The sequence below is a fragment of the Diaporthe batatas genome (genome assembly GCF_019321695.1).
Source record: "Diaporthe batatas strain CRI 302-4 chromosome Unknown Contig00014, whole genome shotgun sequence".
Taxonomy (NCBI): Eukaryota; Fungi; Ascomycota; class Sordariomycetes; order Diaporthales; family Diaporthaceae; genus Diaporthe; species Diaporthe batatas.
In genome coordinates, this window is record NW_025408561.1 from 1,350,738 (window position 1) to 1,365,556 (window position 14,819).

The window sequence follows — 14,819 nt, forward strand, 5'->3', positions numbered from 1 at the left end:
TATCTCGAATTGGATCCGGGCAGGTGGTGTATTTCACGGCTGACTCTCGGTGACTATTTACTTGTGTCACGGCTCCCCAGAAGCATCTCACCTGTCCCGCATTCCCTTCCCCCCCATCCCTCTCTCTCCCGCCCTCTAGCGCCAGTGGGAACAGCCGCAGCACGAAATCATATCTCCGCCTGACACAGTCCTCAGCAAGCATGGCGCAAAGAACCACCCTGCAGGAATTCGAGGCCGTCTTCCCCAAGCTGGAGGCCGACCTCATCGAACATGCCAAGTCATACAAGCTGCCCCAGCAGCAGATTGACTGGTACAAGACGGTAGGTGTCCCAGCAGATGTGCCGCGGTCGTGGACACCACCATCGTGTTAGACATGTCCTTGATTCTAATCAATCCCGTCTTGCGGTACCGCAGAGCTTGAGGACGAACGCCGTGGGCGGCAAATGCAACCGCGGAATGTCCGTCCCCGATTCCGTGTCGCTGCTGCTGAACAAGCCCCTCTCTGAGGACGAGTACTTCAAGGCGGCGACACTGGGCTGGTTGACGGAGCTGCTCCAGGCCTTCTTCCTCGTGTCTGACGACATCATGGACACCAGCATCACGCGCCGCGGAAAGCCGTGCTGGTACCGGCAGGAGGGCGTGGGCATGATCGCCATCAACGACGCCTTCATGCTCGAGGCTGCTATTTACACCCTCCTCAAGAAATACTTCCGCTCCCACCCCGCCTACGTCGACCTGCTCGAGCTGTTCCACGAGACCTCGTACCAGACCGAGCTGGGCCAGCTGACGGACCTGCTCACCGCACCCGAGGACAACGTCGACCTGGACAATTTCTCCATGGAGAAATACCGCTTCATCGTCATCTACAAGACCTCCTACTACTCCTTCTTCCTGCCCGTCGCCCTTGCGCTGCACCAGCTCAACATCGGCACGGAAAAGAACCTGAAGCAGGCCGAGGACATCCTGATCCCCATGGGGGAGTACTTCCAGATCCAGGACGACTACCTCGACAACTTTGGCCTGCCAGAACACATTGGCAAGATCGGCACTGATATTATGGACAACAAGTGCTCGTGGCTGGTCAACCAGGCCCTGGCCGTCTGCACGCCCGAGCAGAAGAAGATCCTCGAGGACAACTATGGCCGCAAGGACAAGGACAAGGAGGCGGTCGTCAAGAAGCTCTACGACGAGCTGAACCTTGAGCAGATATACAGGGACTACGAGGAGAAGGTCGTCGGCGAGATCAGGGACAAGGTCGCCAAGATCGATGAGAGCGAGGGCCTGAAGAAGGGCGTCTTCGAGGCCTTCCTGGCCAAGATCTACAAGCGAAGCAAATAAGCGGTGAATTTGTGCCTATGGTATTTTTAGACGGTACATACACGCAAAACGATATTGCCTGACCCCCTAGCCTGTTGTGCCGGGAGGTTATTCAAAATAGAGTTGTAATAGACGTAGCTCGCTGAGCCTAATGCTTCATTTTTCTCAATACAACGAGATCGTCGGTCGAGTCGATCAAAACAACCCCATCTCAATGCTTCAGCGGGGAGGGGGCCGGTTCACGGTACAGCGCACAAATGGAAACTTGATAGAACATGAACGAACCCAAACTCCTGGCAATAACTATTCTCCCAACCAAACCTTTCTCATCAAAGAGGGCGGCACCGCAGCTTGTACAAGAGCCATCAGCTCCCGTCAGCTCCCGTCCGCCCTCGTTCTCGCCCCTGACACAGCATGCAGACGGCCCACCCGCTCACAGCGCCAAGTTGTAGCTGTACTCATCCTCCATGTTCTGACTAACCCAGAGCACGACGCTGCTGAGCCCGACCAGGGCGTTGGCGACGACGTTCTCGACCCCCATGCCCATCATAGGCCACTCGACCCCCGGCACGACAAACTTGAGCACGAAGACCGTGACGCCGCCCGCCATGCCGCCCGCCAGCGCGGCAAAGCCCAGGAACAGCACGACGCGGGCCTTCCACGCGACCCCGGACCCGCTGTACGAAAACGAGTCGGCCGACAGCCGCGCCTTCTCCACCGAGTTGATGATGAGCATCCCCAGCGACGAGAAGATCAGCGGCAGCCAGTCGACAAAGGTCACGTGCACGTCGGAGCCGTTCAGGCCGGACTTGGACCAGACTGAGGCGTCGAGGAGGACGTAGAAGGCGAGGGAGAACTGGTGGTTGCCGCGGTGGGGCGTGGGTCAGCTTTGCCTGTCTGCCGCTGCGCTGAGCACAAGGAGGGAGGGGCCGAGAGGAGCGAGAAAGAAAGGAGATGTTCCACTTCCATCATCCATCCAGTCTCCCTCCGAGGGACGCGGTGCTTGGTCAGGCACTTACCAAGGCGCCGGCGCTGTAGACGCCTGCGTTGCGGGCGTAGACGCTGTTGAGCCACTCGGGCTTGCGGAACTTCCAGAGGCGCTCCTCGGACATGGTGGCAAGCGTGGATAGGGATGAATAGCTAGGCGAAGAGACAGGTCTTGTACTGGCGGGTCTGGTCGCTCGAGCTGGATTGTGAAACCAGAGACGGTGCGTAAGATCCCCTCTCGGCAGTGACGGCTGGCTGGCCGGCTTGATACGAAGCCTTGGTGTGTTTGTAGCGTGGATAGGAATGTGATAAGTTAAGTCTCCGTCAAGTTTGGATTTCTAGGATTGGAAGTCGGCCGAAAGTCGGATGGTTCGTCGTCGATAGGGCGGGTTGCTGTGCTTGGAAGGCTGAAGATGACGACTGAGCTTGGAGGAGCTTCCCCAGCCGCGTCAGGCTGCCTGCCGGGCTGGACCTGAACCCTGGCCGAGGCAGACAGGGGCCATGCGCTGGATGCTCATGCGGACCACTGATTAAAATACCAAGGTGGATTTGGGTGTGTGTGTATACTACATAGTATGCCTTGCACATGCGAAAAACAGCATTTATTAGTCGAGCTCTACTCACGATTGCATACTTGGATGAAAAGGCCGAGATGCACTGTTCCTCTCGCAAGCTACAACTGCAGCCCATGGGCCCCAGGAGTATCAAGTAGGGTGCCAAATCCCAGTAATACTCCAGCCGGATTAATACCACCGCGGGTGGTAATGTATCGATGCTTGTTCAGGGACTGAGGGCCATCATGAGTGCTCCGTACGGCTCTAATCACTAGCATAAACAAATGTCTCCATAGACTATGGTCTGGCTCTGGTCTACCCCGCTTTGAAAGGCACAGACAGCAGAGCGACGTAAGAGGGTGAAGGCTCCTCAAAATGACGGTTTATTGAAGTATGGTGGCTCAGGCCCGCCCGCCGTCGATCGCAGGTGTACTAGATGACAAGTGCGAAGCCGTCGTTACCACTGGAGATTACATCCCTCTTCCCGGTTACGTCCCCCGACTGCTTGTGAGCCCCCTCTACCACACCTTAAGAGATTCTGGTGTTTTCGTTCCTTCCGACCGCCGACGCCTCAGGCAGACCACTCCAAATCTAGGACACACGGCGTTCAGACTACTTCTTCTTCCTTGAATGCGTAATTAATGATGAAGAATAATCGGTGCGACGGTCGGACGGCCCACCGCGCGGTGGGCCTCGTCGATTCCCGCCGGAGGAGTAATATACACAAAAACAAAACCCCACCTGGCAGCAAAGAAACGCAGAAGACGGGGTTTATTAACTGTATCCTTTCGCTTCGAAAACGGCCGGTGCCTGGCCAAAGCAGAGGCAGAATGCAAAAATCCGGTGTCGGTGTTCGTACAGAAGGCGTGCCTGAAAACCAACGCATCCTTCAAGTCATATGGCGGGTGTTTCGAAATCAGACGGAAACCTGACAGTGGCTTCCAATTTCTTGGCCAACAGTCGCGGGAGGGGTGATGGACGCGCGAGGGCCTGAAAGACTGAGAACGACTTCGTCTAGGGTCGAGGCTTCGTCATAACGCCGTGAACGCCAATCCCCTTGTGCTGGGATATATATGCTCTTCCCATTCGTTGCAGGTATCATGTTCTTCATCGCGGAATTCCCATTAGATCTCAATCTCCTTCATCGCCTCTTCCGTCACCATCGGCTTCTTGCCGTTGACCTTGGCCGATTTGGGCGACTCGGAATCCGCGCTGTCTGAGGTTTCGCCCTTGGTCAGGGCCGCAAGTCTCGGCGCGCTGCTCTCCTCGCCGCTGACCCTCGGTGTCTCGACCTCCACGAGCTTCTCTGGCTTCGTAAGTCCGTTGGGTGGAAGTTCCTGGAGTGAGGCCTCCTCCGTGACGCGAGCTAGGGGACTCGCCTTGCCATTCGCACGCATGGGGCTCGCCAGGGGCGAGCTACCGCTTAGACGGTGGAGTGAGCGGCCGCGCACCTCGCCGTTAGGCTCCGTCGGGCTGGTGTAAGGTGAGCCTGGTCCAGTCGGGGTGCCGGAACCCGGAACACCTGATTTCCTCTTCGCAGCTCGGGCTGCCGCACCCCGGCCGTACTTCTGATCCATCCTCCACCTCAGAATATCGAAATAGCCCGGCTCAACGCGAGCCGCCTTAAACTCACGCAGCTTGAGCTCCTGGCTGTCCTCGTCGATGAACCACTTGCCGCTGTTCAGATCGTCCGCAACGGTGGCCAGGAAATGGGCCCAGGAGCGCGCCACGACATACTTGGTGTCGTAGTCTCGGCCGAAAAGAATGATCTGACCCCAGCTGCCCTTGGGACCGGGTGCGAGATCGACGGCCAAGTTGTTTCCACCCCAATCCCTAACAAGAGGGATCCAGGCGGGGTGAGCGTAAGCCTTGCGGATCGTGTCAGCGGGGACAGATTCCTGGCGAGCTATGAGAGTTTCCCGCCACGCAGTCTTGTCCTGCGGGTTGGGGCTGGGGGCAGACTTGGAGGACGAGGCCTCGCTGCTGCCTCCAAAGGCCTTGGAGGGAGCGACTGGCTTCACGACTGCCGAGTCGAGTAGGAATTGCTGGTTAACCGTGCGCCACTGATCCCAGTCCTGGATGATCTCTTCACAATCGAGAAGCATGTTGCTGAAAATGATACCGGTCGGCATGCCGCCTCTCTCCTGGCCGTCGTGGACCTGGAGGGAGTCACGGACATCGGGGGGTAGTGTGCAGTCCAGCTGGTGTTCAAGCTCGTTCAGATCGTTGACAGTGCATCCCTCGCAGAGCTGGTCCCACAGCTCAGGGTAGTTCTCTTCGGCCCACGAATCGATACGCTTCCAAGAGTGAGTTACGGGTGGCGCGGGTGGCTGACCGTCCTGAAATGACTGCATTGGGATCTCTCCGACCGGGCTCTGCATCTCGAAACCATCGGCAGTGTTGGACCGTGCAAGCTGGGAACGCATGCCAGGGGAGTAGGGCCGGCCCCCGCCGGGGCTCTGAGGAATTGCAGGCGAGACCGGGGCGCCGTTGTATGAGGTCGAGCTTTCGAGATGGGTCAGGGAGCTCCGGGCGTTGTAGTCGCCGTAGGGGGATGTAATATCTGCTCGAGACTCGGAGGCGGTGGCGACTGATGTGAGGCCACCCTCACCGAGAGGGACGTGGCGACCAGATCGGTATGGAGAATCGGGACCCGAGTCTGCGTTGTTATCTTCAGCGAGCGCTCCACGGAGCGGTGGGGAGAGCAATTACGTACGTCTGTCATAACTGGTCATTGTGTGCCAGAAGGACTTGAAGGCTCCGCTGATTCTGTTTGTTGTCAAAGAAACTGGGTCAGCGTGTGTCTCGCCAGGGCGGTTTCCGGGAGGGCTGGGGGGTTGACATACGGGTTCGCCATCCTGGGCAGCTGTTCAGCGGTGTTGGCACGTCGGACCGGATTGCTGGGCAGGAGGGAACGCGGGTGTTTTGTCGTTTGCAGGAAAAGGGGGTTGGGTTATGGTGGCCCAGGCCCAGGGAGAAAGGAGAAGGAACCAAAAGAACGTGGGTCTTTTCGTCACCGTTGGTTGCCCGGTGGAATTTACCCGACAGTAACTCGCAGCGACCGACGCGGTCAGCAAGGGGGGCGGCTTAAAAACGAAGGTTGAAGAAAAGTCGCCGGTGGGCCAATGTGAGGGTCGTGTGGGCTACAGAGATCAAAGTGCACGATGTACGGGTTCGCGGTGGAAAGCTGCGAATTGAGTTGACGCCTTCTCGCGTGTGGCCTAGTGTTTACCGTAGTTGTACGTTGGTCGGCTTTTTTGGCGCCCAGTCGGCGGCAGGCGTGGGCTTGGGGAGTGGACGTTGGAGTGGGCGTTGGATTGGGCGGCGGGCGGGCGACGCTTTCTTCTGCGTCTTCTTTGTCTTAGCGGGAACGGGAATGTGTCGCAGGCGTTCAAGTGCTGCTATCCATCCATGCCAGGGCCCAATCTAGGAGCGAGTCAGATTGGCTTGGTCTTGGTCGATGTTCCGTTTGTGTCTCTCTGGCCTGTCGGGCTGTCGGGCTGCCTGGCCGTCTGCCTGGCCAAAAAAAAAAAAGGGAATAGAAATCCAAAACGAGCGTTGGACTGACAAGTAGAGACAAGTAGACAAGGCAAATGCAGACACGGACGCGGACACGGGCACGCACAGCACACTCTCCGGGGCGAGTCGGTCGGTCTTGGAAAACGATGGTGAAGCTGGGAGTGTGTGCGAGTGTGTCGTGACAAGAAGAAAGATAAGAGAGAGAGAATCTGGATGGGAGGGGACTGATGAAGTCCTGCTTGGACGTCGGATCCAATTTCACGGAAAATGCAGACTGCACAAGGCCTCTCTTGTAGTCTTCCAATGAGGGCCGGATGGGAAAGGTGCTGGTGGTACCTGACTGACCTGGGGCGTGGCCTGCAACCAGCAGCGAGCACCCCAGAGCTTCATCCCTTAAAAATGGAAGCACCTCACTACGTACCCCCTCCCCCTCCTCTCCAATCTAATTTTCCCTGCCATTATTATCAGGAGGAAGGGGCGTTCAGCACACTATCGGTACGCAGCACGGCAGCAGTACCACGCCTGATAGTGACCACCTGGGCAGATAGAGGGGATCTATTGTGCTGGACTGGCAGAACTGGCAGATACCTGTGGCTTGCCCGCACAGCCAGTCGTGCCCATGCCATGTCCCTATCTTCAGCACCAACAGCCAACCTTTTGCCACGTCTGCCTCGTAATTCCTCTCACAGACCTCACGGTCTTCCACACCACCTTGACCACCAACCTAGACCGTAGCAACTCTAGTAGAGCCCGGCGACTACTGCACTGCACCTGCACTGCCTGGCCGAGCTGCAGAAACTTGAGAGTAGCACCGCGGCCTGTCGACGACCTCGGATTTTTGGGAGATACGCGTTAGCAGCAGAAGTCTCTCTGTGGATGTGCGTGTGGGTGTGGTGGAATCCTGCTGGTCCAATATCTCACGAGCAAACATGCAAGGGCAATGCCTGCTGAGCGGCCTCCCTGCAATGGCGCGAACGAACGTGCAGTTCCTGACTCTTGTTTCCGTCGTCGACCCCAAGACGTCCTTTGTCCCGTTGTCTGTCCGCCTATCCGCCTTCGTCCAGCAGCCAGGCAGCATGACTCCAACATGCGGTATTGCCTTCCAACATGGAACAGACAGCAAGCATCTGGATATCCTCACAGGGCCCGGTCAGCCAGTCCACAGTTGCTGCTTGCCGCCCTCCACCGACTACCCCTAGCCCCTGTCTCTGGATCATGGGCCCGGCCCTCGTCTAGATGGAGCGTTGGATGGGAAGTGGACACAGCATTTATTGGACAGACCAGCTCGGCCAATCATGGCCGTGTTTCGTCGCAAATGCCGTCAGGGGCACCAGGGGGCGAGGAACCCCCCAGCCCATGCCGCTTCGGCGTTGCCACACTGCACTACCTCCAAGGACCACCCACCAGCTACCGCACCATGCACAACGCCGCCTAGGTACCTAGGAACCTACCTACAGTCCGTATGTACCTCACACTGCGAGCCTGCGCAGTTCAGGTACCACCAACTCGCACACAACATCATCATCAACAACAATCCAGACATCCTTTATTATCAGTACGCGCACGCCCACACCACACACCACAGCACACCACACACTGACACTAACACTCCTTCACTCACACACTCACTCCTACACAAGCATATAATGATTGGCCGCCATCCCGTCGTGGGGTCTGGTTCTGTGCCCCTGCTGCGCCCGATGGAAACTTGCATTCCCGCGTCATACCGAGACACTCTGGCGGGTGTTTTGTTCTGTCGCCACCTCAGCTTGTCCCCCGGTCCAGTCGTCTCGTCCACTGGTCCCCAACCACCGGGGAGCTCACCTCGTCAGCTCGTGTGGCCTTGTCCAGGTGTCACTGATCGTCCTGGTGCGCCATCCCAAGTCGTGGATATGAATGAGATAAAAAAAGACACGCATGCAGGATCGACCATCAGATAGACGAGCTTGGTTCCCCCATTGCCCCAGCAAAGTCTTGGTAAGAAACGGCTGGGCCTCCAGAAACATCTGCCACGATGCCACAGCGACCATAATTGCCCCCAGCTTCTCTGTGTATACCCCGCACTCCGCTCTTGACTGCTACCAACATCAACCTTGGAAGCGTTGGTCCTGCGGCCGAGCCCTCTCTGGCCGGTGACAGAAAACGTGGGCTAGCCAATATGCGACCTCCGCTGCACCTCCCACACCCCCGCAAGGATAGGCTGGCAGCTGCCGGCGCCGCCTGCCTGCAATCAAGCTTGCTTGTCAGGTTGTCATGCAGACTTCGTGGGAGGCCAATCCGTGCCGTTCCATGAAAGATGAGGTTATATCATTGCCAGGCCGGCCCAGGCTCTTGCCCACCCTGGCTATATCGCCATTGTAATATCCGACCTCGCTGAGGACTGAAGGCTATCTACCCGGGTGTGACTGTCTGGCATGGCTTGCAGCATCAAGAGTCTTGGGCTTGTCATGCCCAGCAAGCACCAAGGTCTTTGCAGATCCGCTCAGTCTTGAACCCAATTCTCCCACTCCTATGAATCAGTGTCCTTGACGTGTATTTTTCCATATGTCTCAGGACACCCAAAAATGTAACAGGTCACCTCGGGGCTGGAAGAAGTTGGTGCAACCTGACGGACTCCGTCTTCTTCTATCCCGTCACAGCTCCGCGCTGGTGTGAGACGCTGTCTGGCTGTCTAGCCCCCGTGCAAATAATTGTCCACGCCGTTTCAGAAAAGCATGCTAGAATTACGTAGATGCGGTGCGCCGGCTTGACTAGCAACTGGCGCCACCAAAAAGTAACAGATCGATACACCGAGGCAGCTAGGCAATTACCAAAAGCAATTTTGGCTCCCGCGGCCCTGGAAAGTCCACAAGTACGGAGTAGGGCTTTTTTTCACGCCCTAGACAATTGTGACATCTAGCCCGTTGAACGTTCTCGACGTTACCTGATCTCTTCAAGTCTCAACGGAGTGCGGCGATGCCCTCACAGACGGCCCCTTCAACTCCCTGATAGTACTCCGTCTATTTGTATGGCTTGCCTCTTGTAGTATTGTAGAATCATCTCCTGTGGTCCTTGATTGGTTGGCTCAGACACAATGCGTGTGTAAGATTCTTCCGAGCAGAACCGAATTGACCGTTGCATCTTGGGTTGTCAAGCAATGGACGGGAACTGAGCGTCCTCATGGTCTTCGACAATGTACAAGTACATTCATCCCTGGTGTACAGTATCATCGGTATGCATAGCCAGCCTGTATCTCCCCAATAGACGAGAGCAAGCCCCAATTCATTCAATGCTAGTATATGTGTTCACTCGACTGTGGAAAGGCATCTTGTCATTGGTTGCTCTGGGTGTCTAATTTTCTCGCTCTCTTGGGTTATGCGTATATGTTGACGAGGACTCTTATTCTGCGTAAATCATGCATCATCTGCACACCATTAGCAATCTTGAGAGCGTTCGAAATTAATTCTTTAGCGGCCGCTGATACTCCAGATCTGTGAAACTCCAATGCTTCTTCACATGACACCTGCTTCAAAAGTTTTGGTGCATGGTCCAGTTTGACCAAAAACGACTCTATAGCTTCTTCTGTTACAGGCTATACATCTTCCACATTGACAATTGGATATTACTTTGCCTCCGAACAATAAATGGCCGATAGTGTTTGAGCTCCCGATCAGGCGACCCTCGAGGTCGGTCAAATGGGACGTGATGAGGTACGTGGACGGAGTTGGCTCTCGGAAGACATGTGGGGATCCTGATGCCTCGTCAAAGAGATATCTGGCCGTTGACTTGGGTCGATTATACTACATCCATTGACCTTTTGGGTGTCAATCACCACCCCCAGTGAAGCCGCATCTTGTCTCTGAATCAGTGGCTTGTGAGAAAGCAGTCAAATGTGACTGTAAGGATGAGGTCTCGGACCAATTCCTGCAAATGCAATACCGATTGTTAAGAATAGAATGACGCTGGAAAGTGAAGCTGCCTTGTAGGATCGCACATCCTAGTTACTGCCATTTGTGATGTCTCAGAGCTCAGGCTGATAACGGTGGACCATGACTATCAGGGGCATCCACGAATAAGTTTCGAGCGCAAGATGCGGTCTGCTGGATGCCCAGTATTCAGCAACTTGTCAAAGAAACACCACGAGCAAAAGCGTAACTTGGGAACCAGCCGTGACGATAATTCGTTGACCATTGTCTGCGGGCGCTTCCCCCGGGCCCCACATCTGACCGAGCTAGAAGATGTCTCGCCTCCCGCCTCTTGGCTAGCGAAAGCCAGCCGTTTGCTCTTACTGAATTTGTTCTGGGACTCGACATGGTATACCATCCCTCTGACTTTGTATTAGACTACCTAGGCAGTCTAGTCATCATCCGCCGTGCTTGGCTTCTTCTTCGTCCTCGTCTTCTGTCCGCCCTTGAAATGCTTCTTGCTGTTCATGCTCAGCTGCGCGTCTCTAGGGTCCAATCCCTTCTCCAGCGCAGCCATCGTCCTGGCTTTCCTCCCGCTCAGCTGCCTCCCTTCCGCCTGCCCCTGCTCAGAATATTTGAAGTTGAACGGCTTGTTGATGTGCCCAGCGTTGCCGCTCCCGGGGCCGAAGAATGTCTTGTCAAGGTTCTTGGACTTTGGTCCGGCTGGCATGTCCATGACCATGTCCATGTCCATATCAATAGATGCCCCGTCGTCTTCAGCGACCGACATTGACTCCATGGCGCTTGCAAGAGCAAGCCGTCTCTTGCCGGTCAGATGCGACGGGTCGTACAGCTCGCTGTTGAACTCTCTCGCATCAAAGTCTCCTGGAGGAGGCTCGACATAGAGAAGCTTCCCGTTGACGTAATCCTTCAGGATGTACCTCGCCGCACGAGATTCGTCAGGATTACCTTGGCCTGTGGTGGCGAACCCTCTCGCGCGGGCATACGCTCTCAGCAATTCCGACGCCGTGACTGTTCCGGTACCACCCTCCTCCAGCGGCCTCATGTTGATCGTGATGCCGTACAGTGCCTCCAGAAAGCTCTTTGGTATCCTCTTGGCCACCAGAGCAACAGGGCCGGTGTACTCACGCAGTTGGTCGATGGGCAAGACACCGTTGCACACGAGCTCCGCCTTTGTGCTGGCGAAGTTGGCGAACACAAGACCAGGGCAATCGCATAGAACGACGTTTTCACTCAGGTGGATCGTCTGGAAGTGCTTGGTCTTGCCGGGCGTCGCCGACACAGACACCTTTTTGGCACCGATAAGAGCGTTGATGGTGGAAGACTTGCCGACGTTGGGGTACCCCACCAGGCCAATTGTCAGCTTCTGCGTTCTCTCCGGATTCGTAGGTGCGTGCTGCAGGAAGATGCCTTCCAGCTCATCCACGGTCAATATTCTCGTGTCCTCATCATCTTGGTCAGGTGCAATAGAATCCCCGGTCAAAGGGAGGTTAGGGTTGTCGCCTGCCGCCTTGGCTTCTTCCTCCTTCTGCTCTGATGCCTCACCCGCCACCTTGGAACTGCTCGGTTGGGGCTCTTCGTCGGATTCCCCGTCGGAATCTTGCTCTTCCTGCGCCTCATTGTACTCCTTTGCCAATTGAGCGGAGAAGAACCTATAGGCAATCTTTGCACCCTTCAGGTGGTTTGCCCAAGCTTTCCGCTGCTTATATGTCATCATGTCGGCCTTGTTGATGAGTAGCAGGTTCTCCTTGCGCCGATCCACCTCCTTGACATACTTGTCCAGGTCTTCGGAGCGGAACATCAGAGGATTTCGGGCATCGACGATTTGGACAACCAAGTCCGACCTTTCAATGACACGCCAGAGCTGGCGCCAGACCTCCAAGTTTCGCTCGAACGGTGTCATCAGAAGATCGTGGTTCTCCTGCAGCTCTGCAAGGCCTCGCCTCCAGTCGAGAAAGTTGCCCCGCTCCATGGCATCCAACTCCTCGGGCGTGGTCGACGCATCCCATTGCGGCCGCCTTGGTACCGTCAGCTTGTCCTTGTTCTCTTTGTGCTTCTTCGATGTGATACGCTCCTCGGCTGACGATAGCAGGTATGGGTTCTTCTGGTCGGTGTGGATGATCTTGACGTTGTTCATCTTCTCGGCCGTGAAGTCGGTCCCTGCCAGCTCCGCGGTCGCCAAGAACTCGTCCAGGGCGCCTTGCTCAGTGACCGATCTCATCTTCACCCAGCTCGCCTCTTCACGGTCATTTGTAATGTACTCCTCGCCGGTCGCGTGGTTGATGCGGGTGACTCCAGTGCCCTTCCTCCGGTCTTTGCCCTTGCCCTTGCCGAAGCGGTCGTGCATCAGGGCGTTGCCCAGGCCGACGCTTTTCTGGCTCTTTGGTTGTCCCATCGTGATTCGGTTCCCAAACGGTTGATTTCGGGGTGCAAACTTGGGTGTGCCTGTGTGGTCCCCTGGCCAAAGAGTGATAATTTGCCTCTCTTCTAAAGGGGTGAGGACGAGGTTGGGGGAGTGACAGAGAAAGCAGGGTGGGTAGAGAATTGCGGCGCAGACCCCTCGGATAAAAAGTGACGAAATCAGACTCGGCTTAGAAATTGGGGTCTGTCGCGGGGCAAAGACTTTTCGAAGCCCAAGCAGCGCTACAGCAACAAATGCCCCGCGGCGATAAGATAACCGCGCCACTGTAGACTGGAATTTTTGGATTGCGACGGGCAGGATTGCACTGCCTACGAACTTTTTTACAGGGGACTATTTTCATCGCACTACATACACCCTCCTAACCACCTCTCCCTTTCACCAACACCACACCGCTACTGCGTTGTACACGGCAGATCCTTCTTGACGACCTGACTTCTACTCCCCGTCAATTCTCAGCAAAATGCCTCCCTCTAACTGGCAAAAGGCCAAGAAGGAGGGCGCCACCCAGCACTTTACGCTGGTGCACCGGCCCCAAAACGACCCGCGAATCAACGATGACACGGCACCGTCAATGGTGCTGAACCCGACCCCGGGCAGCTCCAAGGTCAAGAAGCTGAACGATCTCGCGTCGGAACTGGGGTCAGATGCCGAGAGCATCCGGGACAACGAAGGAGAGGCCGCAAACTTCGGCGTGTACTTTGACGACACCGAGTACGACTACATGCAGCACCTGCGCGAGATCGGAACCGGCGGCGGAGACGCCGTGTTTGTGGAGGCAGAGGCGCCACGGAACAAGGGCAAGGGGAAGCACAAGCAGTCTCTCGAGTCTGCTCTCAAACAGATGGATCTGGAGCAGAAGTCTGGAGAACTCTTCGACGAGGATCTCCTCCCATCCAAGGATTTGCAAAGGTTGAACTACCAGTCGCAGCAAGATGTGCCGGATGCCATCGCGGGCTTCCAGCCCGACATGGATCCTCGCCTTCGTGAGGTTCTTGAAGCCTTGGAGGACGACGCTTATGTGGATGACGACGACGACATCTTCCAGACCCTGTCGAAGGACGCCAAGGAGCTGAACGACCACGAGTTTGACGAGACATACGATGAGTACGAGGACGATGAGGGCTGGGAGTCAGACGGCACTGCGAAGCCCACGAAAGAGTATGCAGACGACGAGGTACCAACTCTTGTGAGCACGGCCGAGCAGCCGGCGAAGGGCCCCTCAGAAGACTGGCTGGAGGACTTCAAGCAATTCAAGAAGGATCAAAAGGAAGAAAAGAAGCCCACAGGGCCAAAGCAGGCGGACGGCCTGTCTTCCATATGGACAACGACAACAATGGGCGGGCGGAAGAAGAAGAGAAAGGGGGCCCTCACAAACCCTTCAGCCTACTCCATGACCTCTTCCTCGCTGGTGCGAACGGAGCAGCTGGACATCCTGGACGCACGGTTTGAGAAGATGGAGGAGCGTTACAACGACATGGAGGATGAGGGCTCGATCGTGTCGGGCATGTCGTCGATGTCAAGCGTACAGGGCCCGATGAGACAAGATTTTGACGGTATTCTGGACGAGTTCCTGGGGAACCACAGTATGCAAGGAAAGAGGCGCATCAAGCGAGGGAAGGACCAGAGCGGTCTCCAGCAGCTGGAAGAAATCAGGAGGGGTTTGGGACCAGCGCGAATCCGAGGTCGAAACTCGTAGGCACGCCAAGAACGTCTAGCAGCATCTCATGATTGAACGATAGCATGGCTTCACCATGGTTGGCCACCCTCTCAAGATACCCAGTTTTCATGGTCTTCCCCGCGAGTTTTCCAAATATCTGCGTGTCCTTCGCTTTCTTGTGCAAGTGTGTTTGCTCAATTTTCATTTCATCGAACATCAGACACCAATATACCAGGTTGGGCTCCAGCGTGTATAGCTTGAGCGCTGCTGAAACCTCATCATACTGCTGGATCAGCAACGCACCCACGAAACTTCGAAAAACGCCGCTTGTGACACGTGGTACTGGCGCACTGCTTCCGGAACTCTAGCGAAACGGAAAAGCCATGTGAATCAGTTTGAATAAAGGGAGTGGACAATGGCGGAAACTCGGCGTAGGTCATGCCCATGGTGGTCAGGCC

At 56.1% G+C, this 14,819-nt stretch overlaps 5 protein-coding genes across 5 annotated transcripts; 2 read left to right on the forward strand and 3 right to left on the reverse strand.

Moving 5' to 3' along the window:
- Positions 1 to 200: 200 nt before the first annotated feature.
- KVR01_011030 (bifunctional (2E,6E)-farnesyl diphosphate synthase/dimethylallyltranstransferase) lies at positions 201 to 1,338 on the forward strand (the record flags this gene model as incomplete). The annotated part of the gene is made up of 2 exons (XM_044786342.1): positions 201 to 320; positions 415 to 1,338. 2 exons carry the CDS (start codon positions 201 to 203, stop codon positions 1,336 to 1,338), a joined length of 1,044 nt encoding a protein of 347 aa, XP_044640177.1.
- A 412-nt stretch (positions 1,339 to 1,750) lies between these two features.
- KVR01_010877 (uncharacterized protein) lies at positions 1,751 to 2,429 on the reverse strand (the record flags this gene model as incomplete). Its single annotated transcript, XM_044786548.1, has 2 exons — positions 1,751 to 2,173; positions 2,337 to 2,429. 2 exons carry the CDS (start codon positions 2,427 to 2,429, stop codon positions 1,751 to 1,753), a joined length of 516 nt encoding a protein of 171 aa, XP_044640024.1.
- Positions 2,430 to 2,892: 463 nt separating this feature from the next.
- KVR01_010841 (uncharacterized protein) lies at positions 2,893 to 6,778 on the reverse strand. The gene is made up of 3 exons (XM_044786334.1): positions 5,705 to 6,778; positions 5,575 to 5,627; positions 2,893 to 5,517 (listed from the first exon to the last, which is right to left on the reverse strand). Exons 1-3 carry the CDS (start codon positions 5,713 to 5,715, stop codon positions 3,983 to 3,985), a joined length of 1,599 nt encoding a protein of 532 aa, XP_044639988.1. The 5' UTR covers positions 5,716 to 6,778; the 3' UTR covers positions 2,893 to 3,982.
- Positions 6,779 to 10,000: 3,222 nt separating this feature from the next.
- On the reverse strand, positions 10,001 to 12,873 carry KVR01_010732 (uncharacterized protein). Its single transcript, XM_044791464.1, has one exon. The coding sequence runs from the start codon at positions 12,675 to 12,677 to the stop codon at positions 10,713 to 10,715; it is 1,965 nt and encodes a 654-aa protein (XP_044639879.1). The 5' UTR covers positions 12,678 to 12,873; the 3' UTR covers positions 10,001 to 10,712.
- Positions 12,874 to 13,164: 291 nt separating this feature from the next.
- KVR01_010795 (uncharacterized protein) lies at positions 13,165 to 14,400 on the forward strand (the record flags this gene model as incomplete). Its single annotated transcript, XM_044794279.1, has 1 exon — positions 13,165 to 14,400. One exon carries the CDS (start codon positions 13,165 to 13,167, stop codon positions 14,398 to 14,400), a length of 1,236 nt encoding a protein of 411 aa, XP_044639942.1.
- Positions 14,401 to 14,819: the final 419 nt, after the last annotated feature.

Coding starts and splice junctions, on each gene's coding strand:
- KVR01_010841 (XM_044786334.1), bottom strand. Junction 5,518..5,574: donor AATGACCAGTTATGACAGAC/GTACGTAATTGC, acceptor ATAACAACGCAG/ACTCGGGTCCCGATTCTCCA.
- KVR01_010732 (XM_044791464.1), bottom strand. CDS start 12,677: ATGGGACAACCAAAGAGCCAGAAAAGCGTCGGCCTGGGCAACGCCCTG.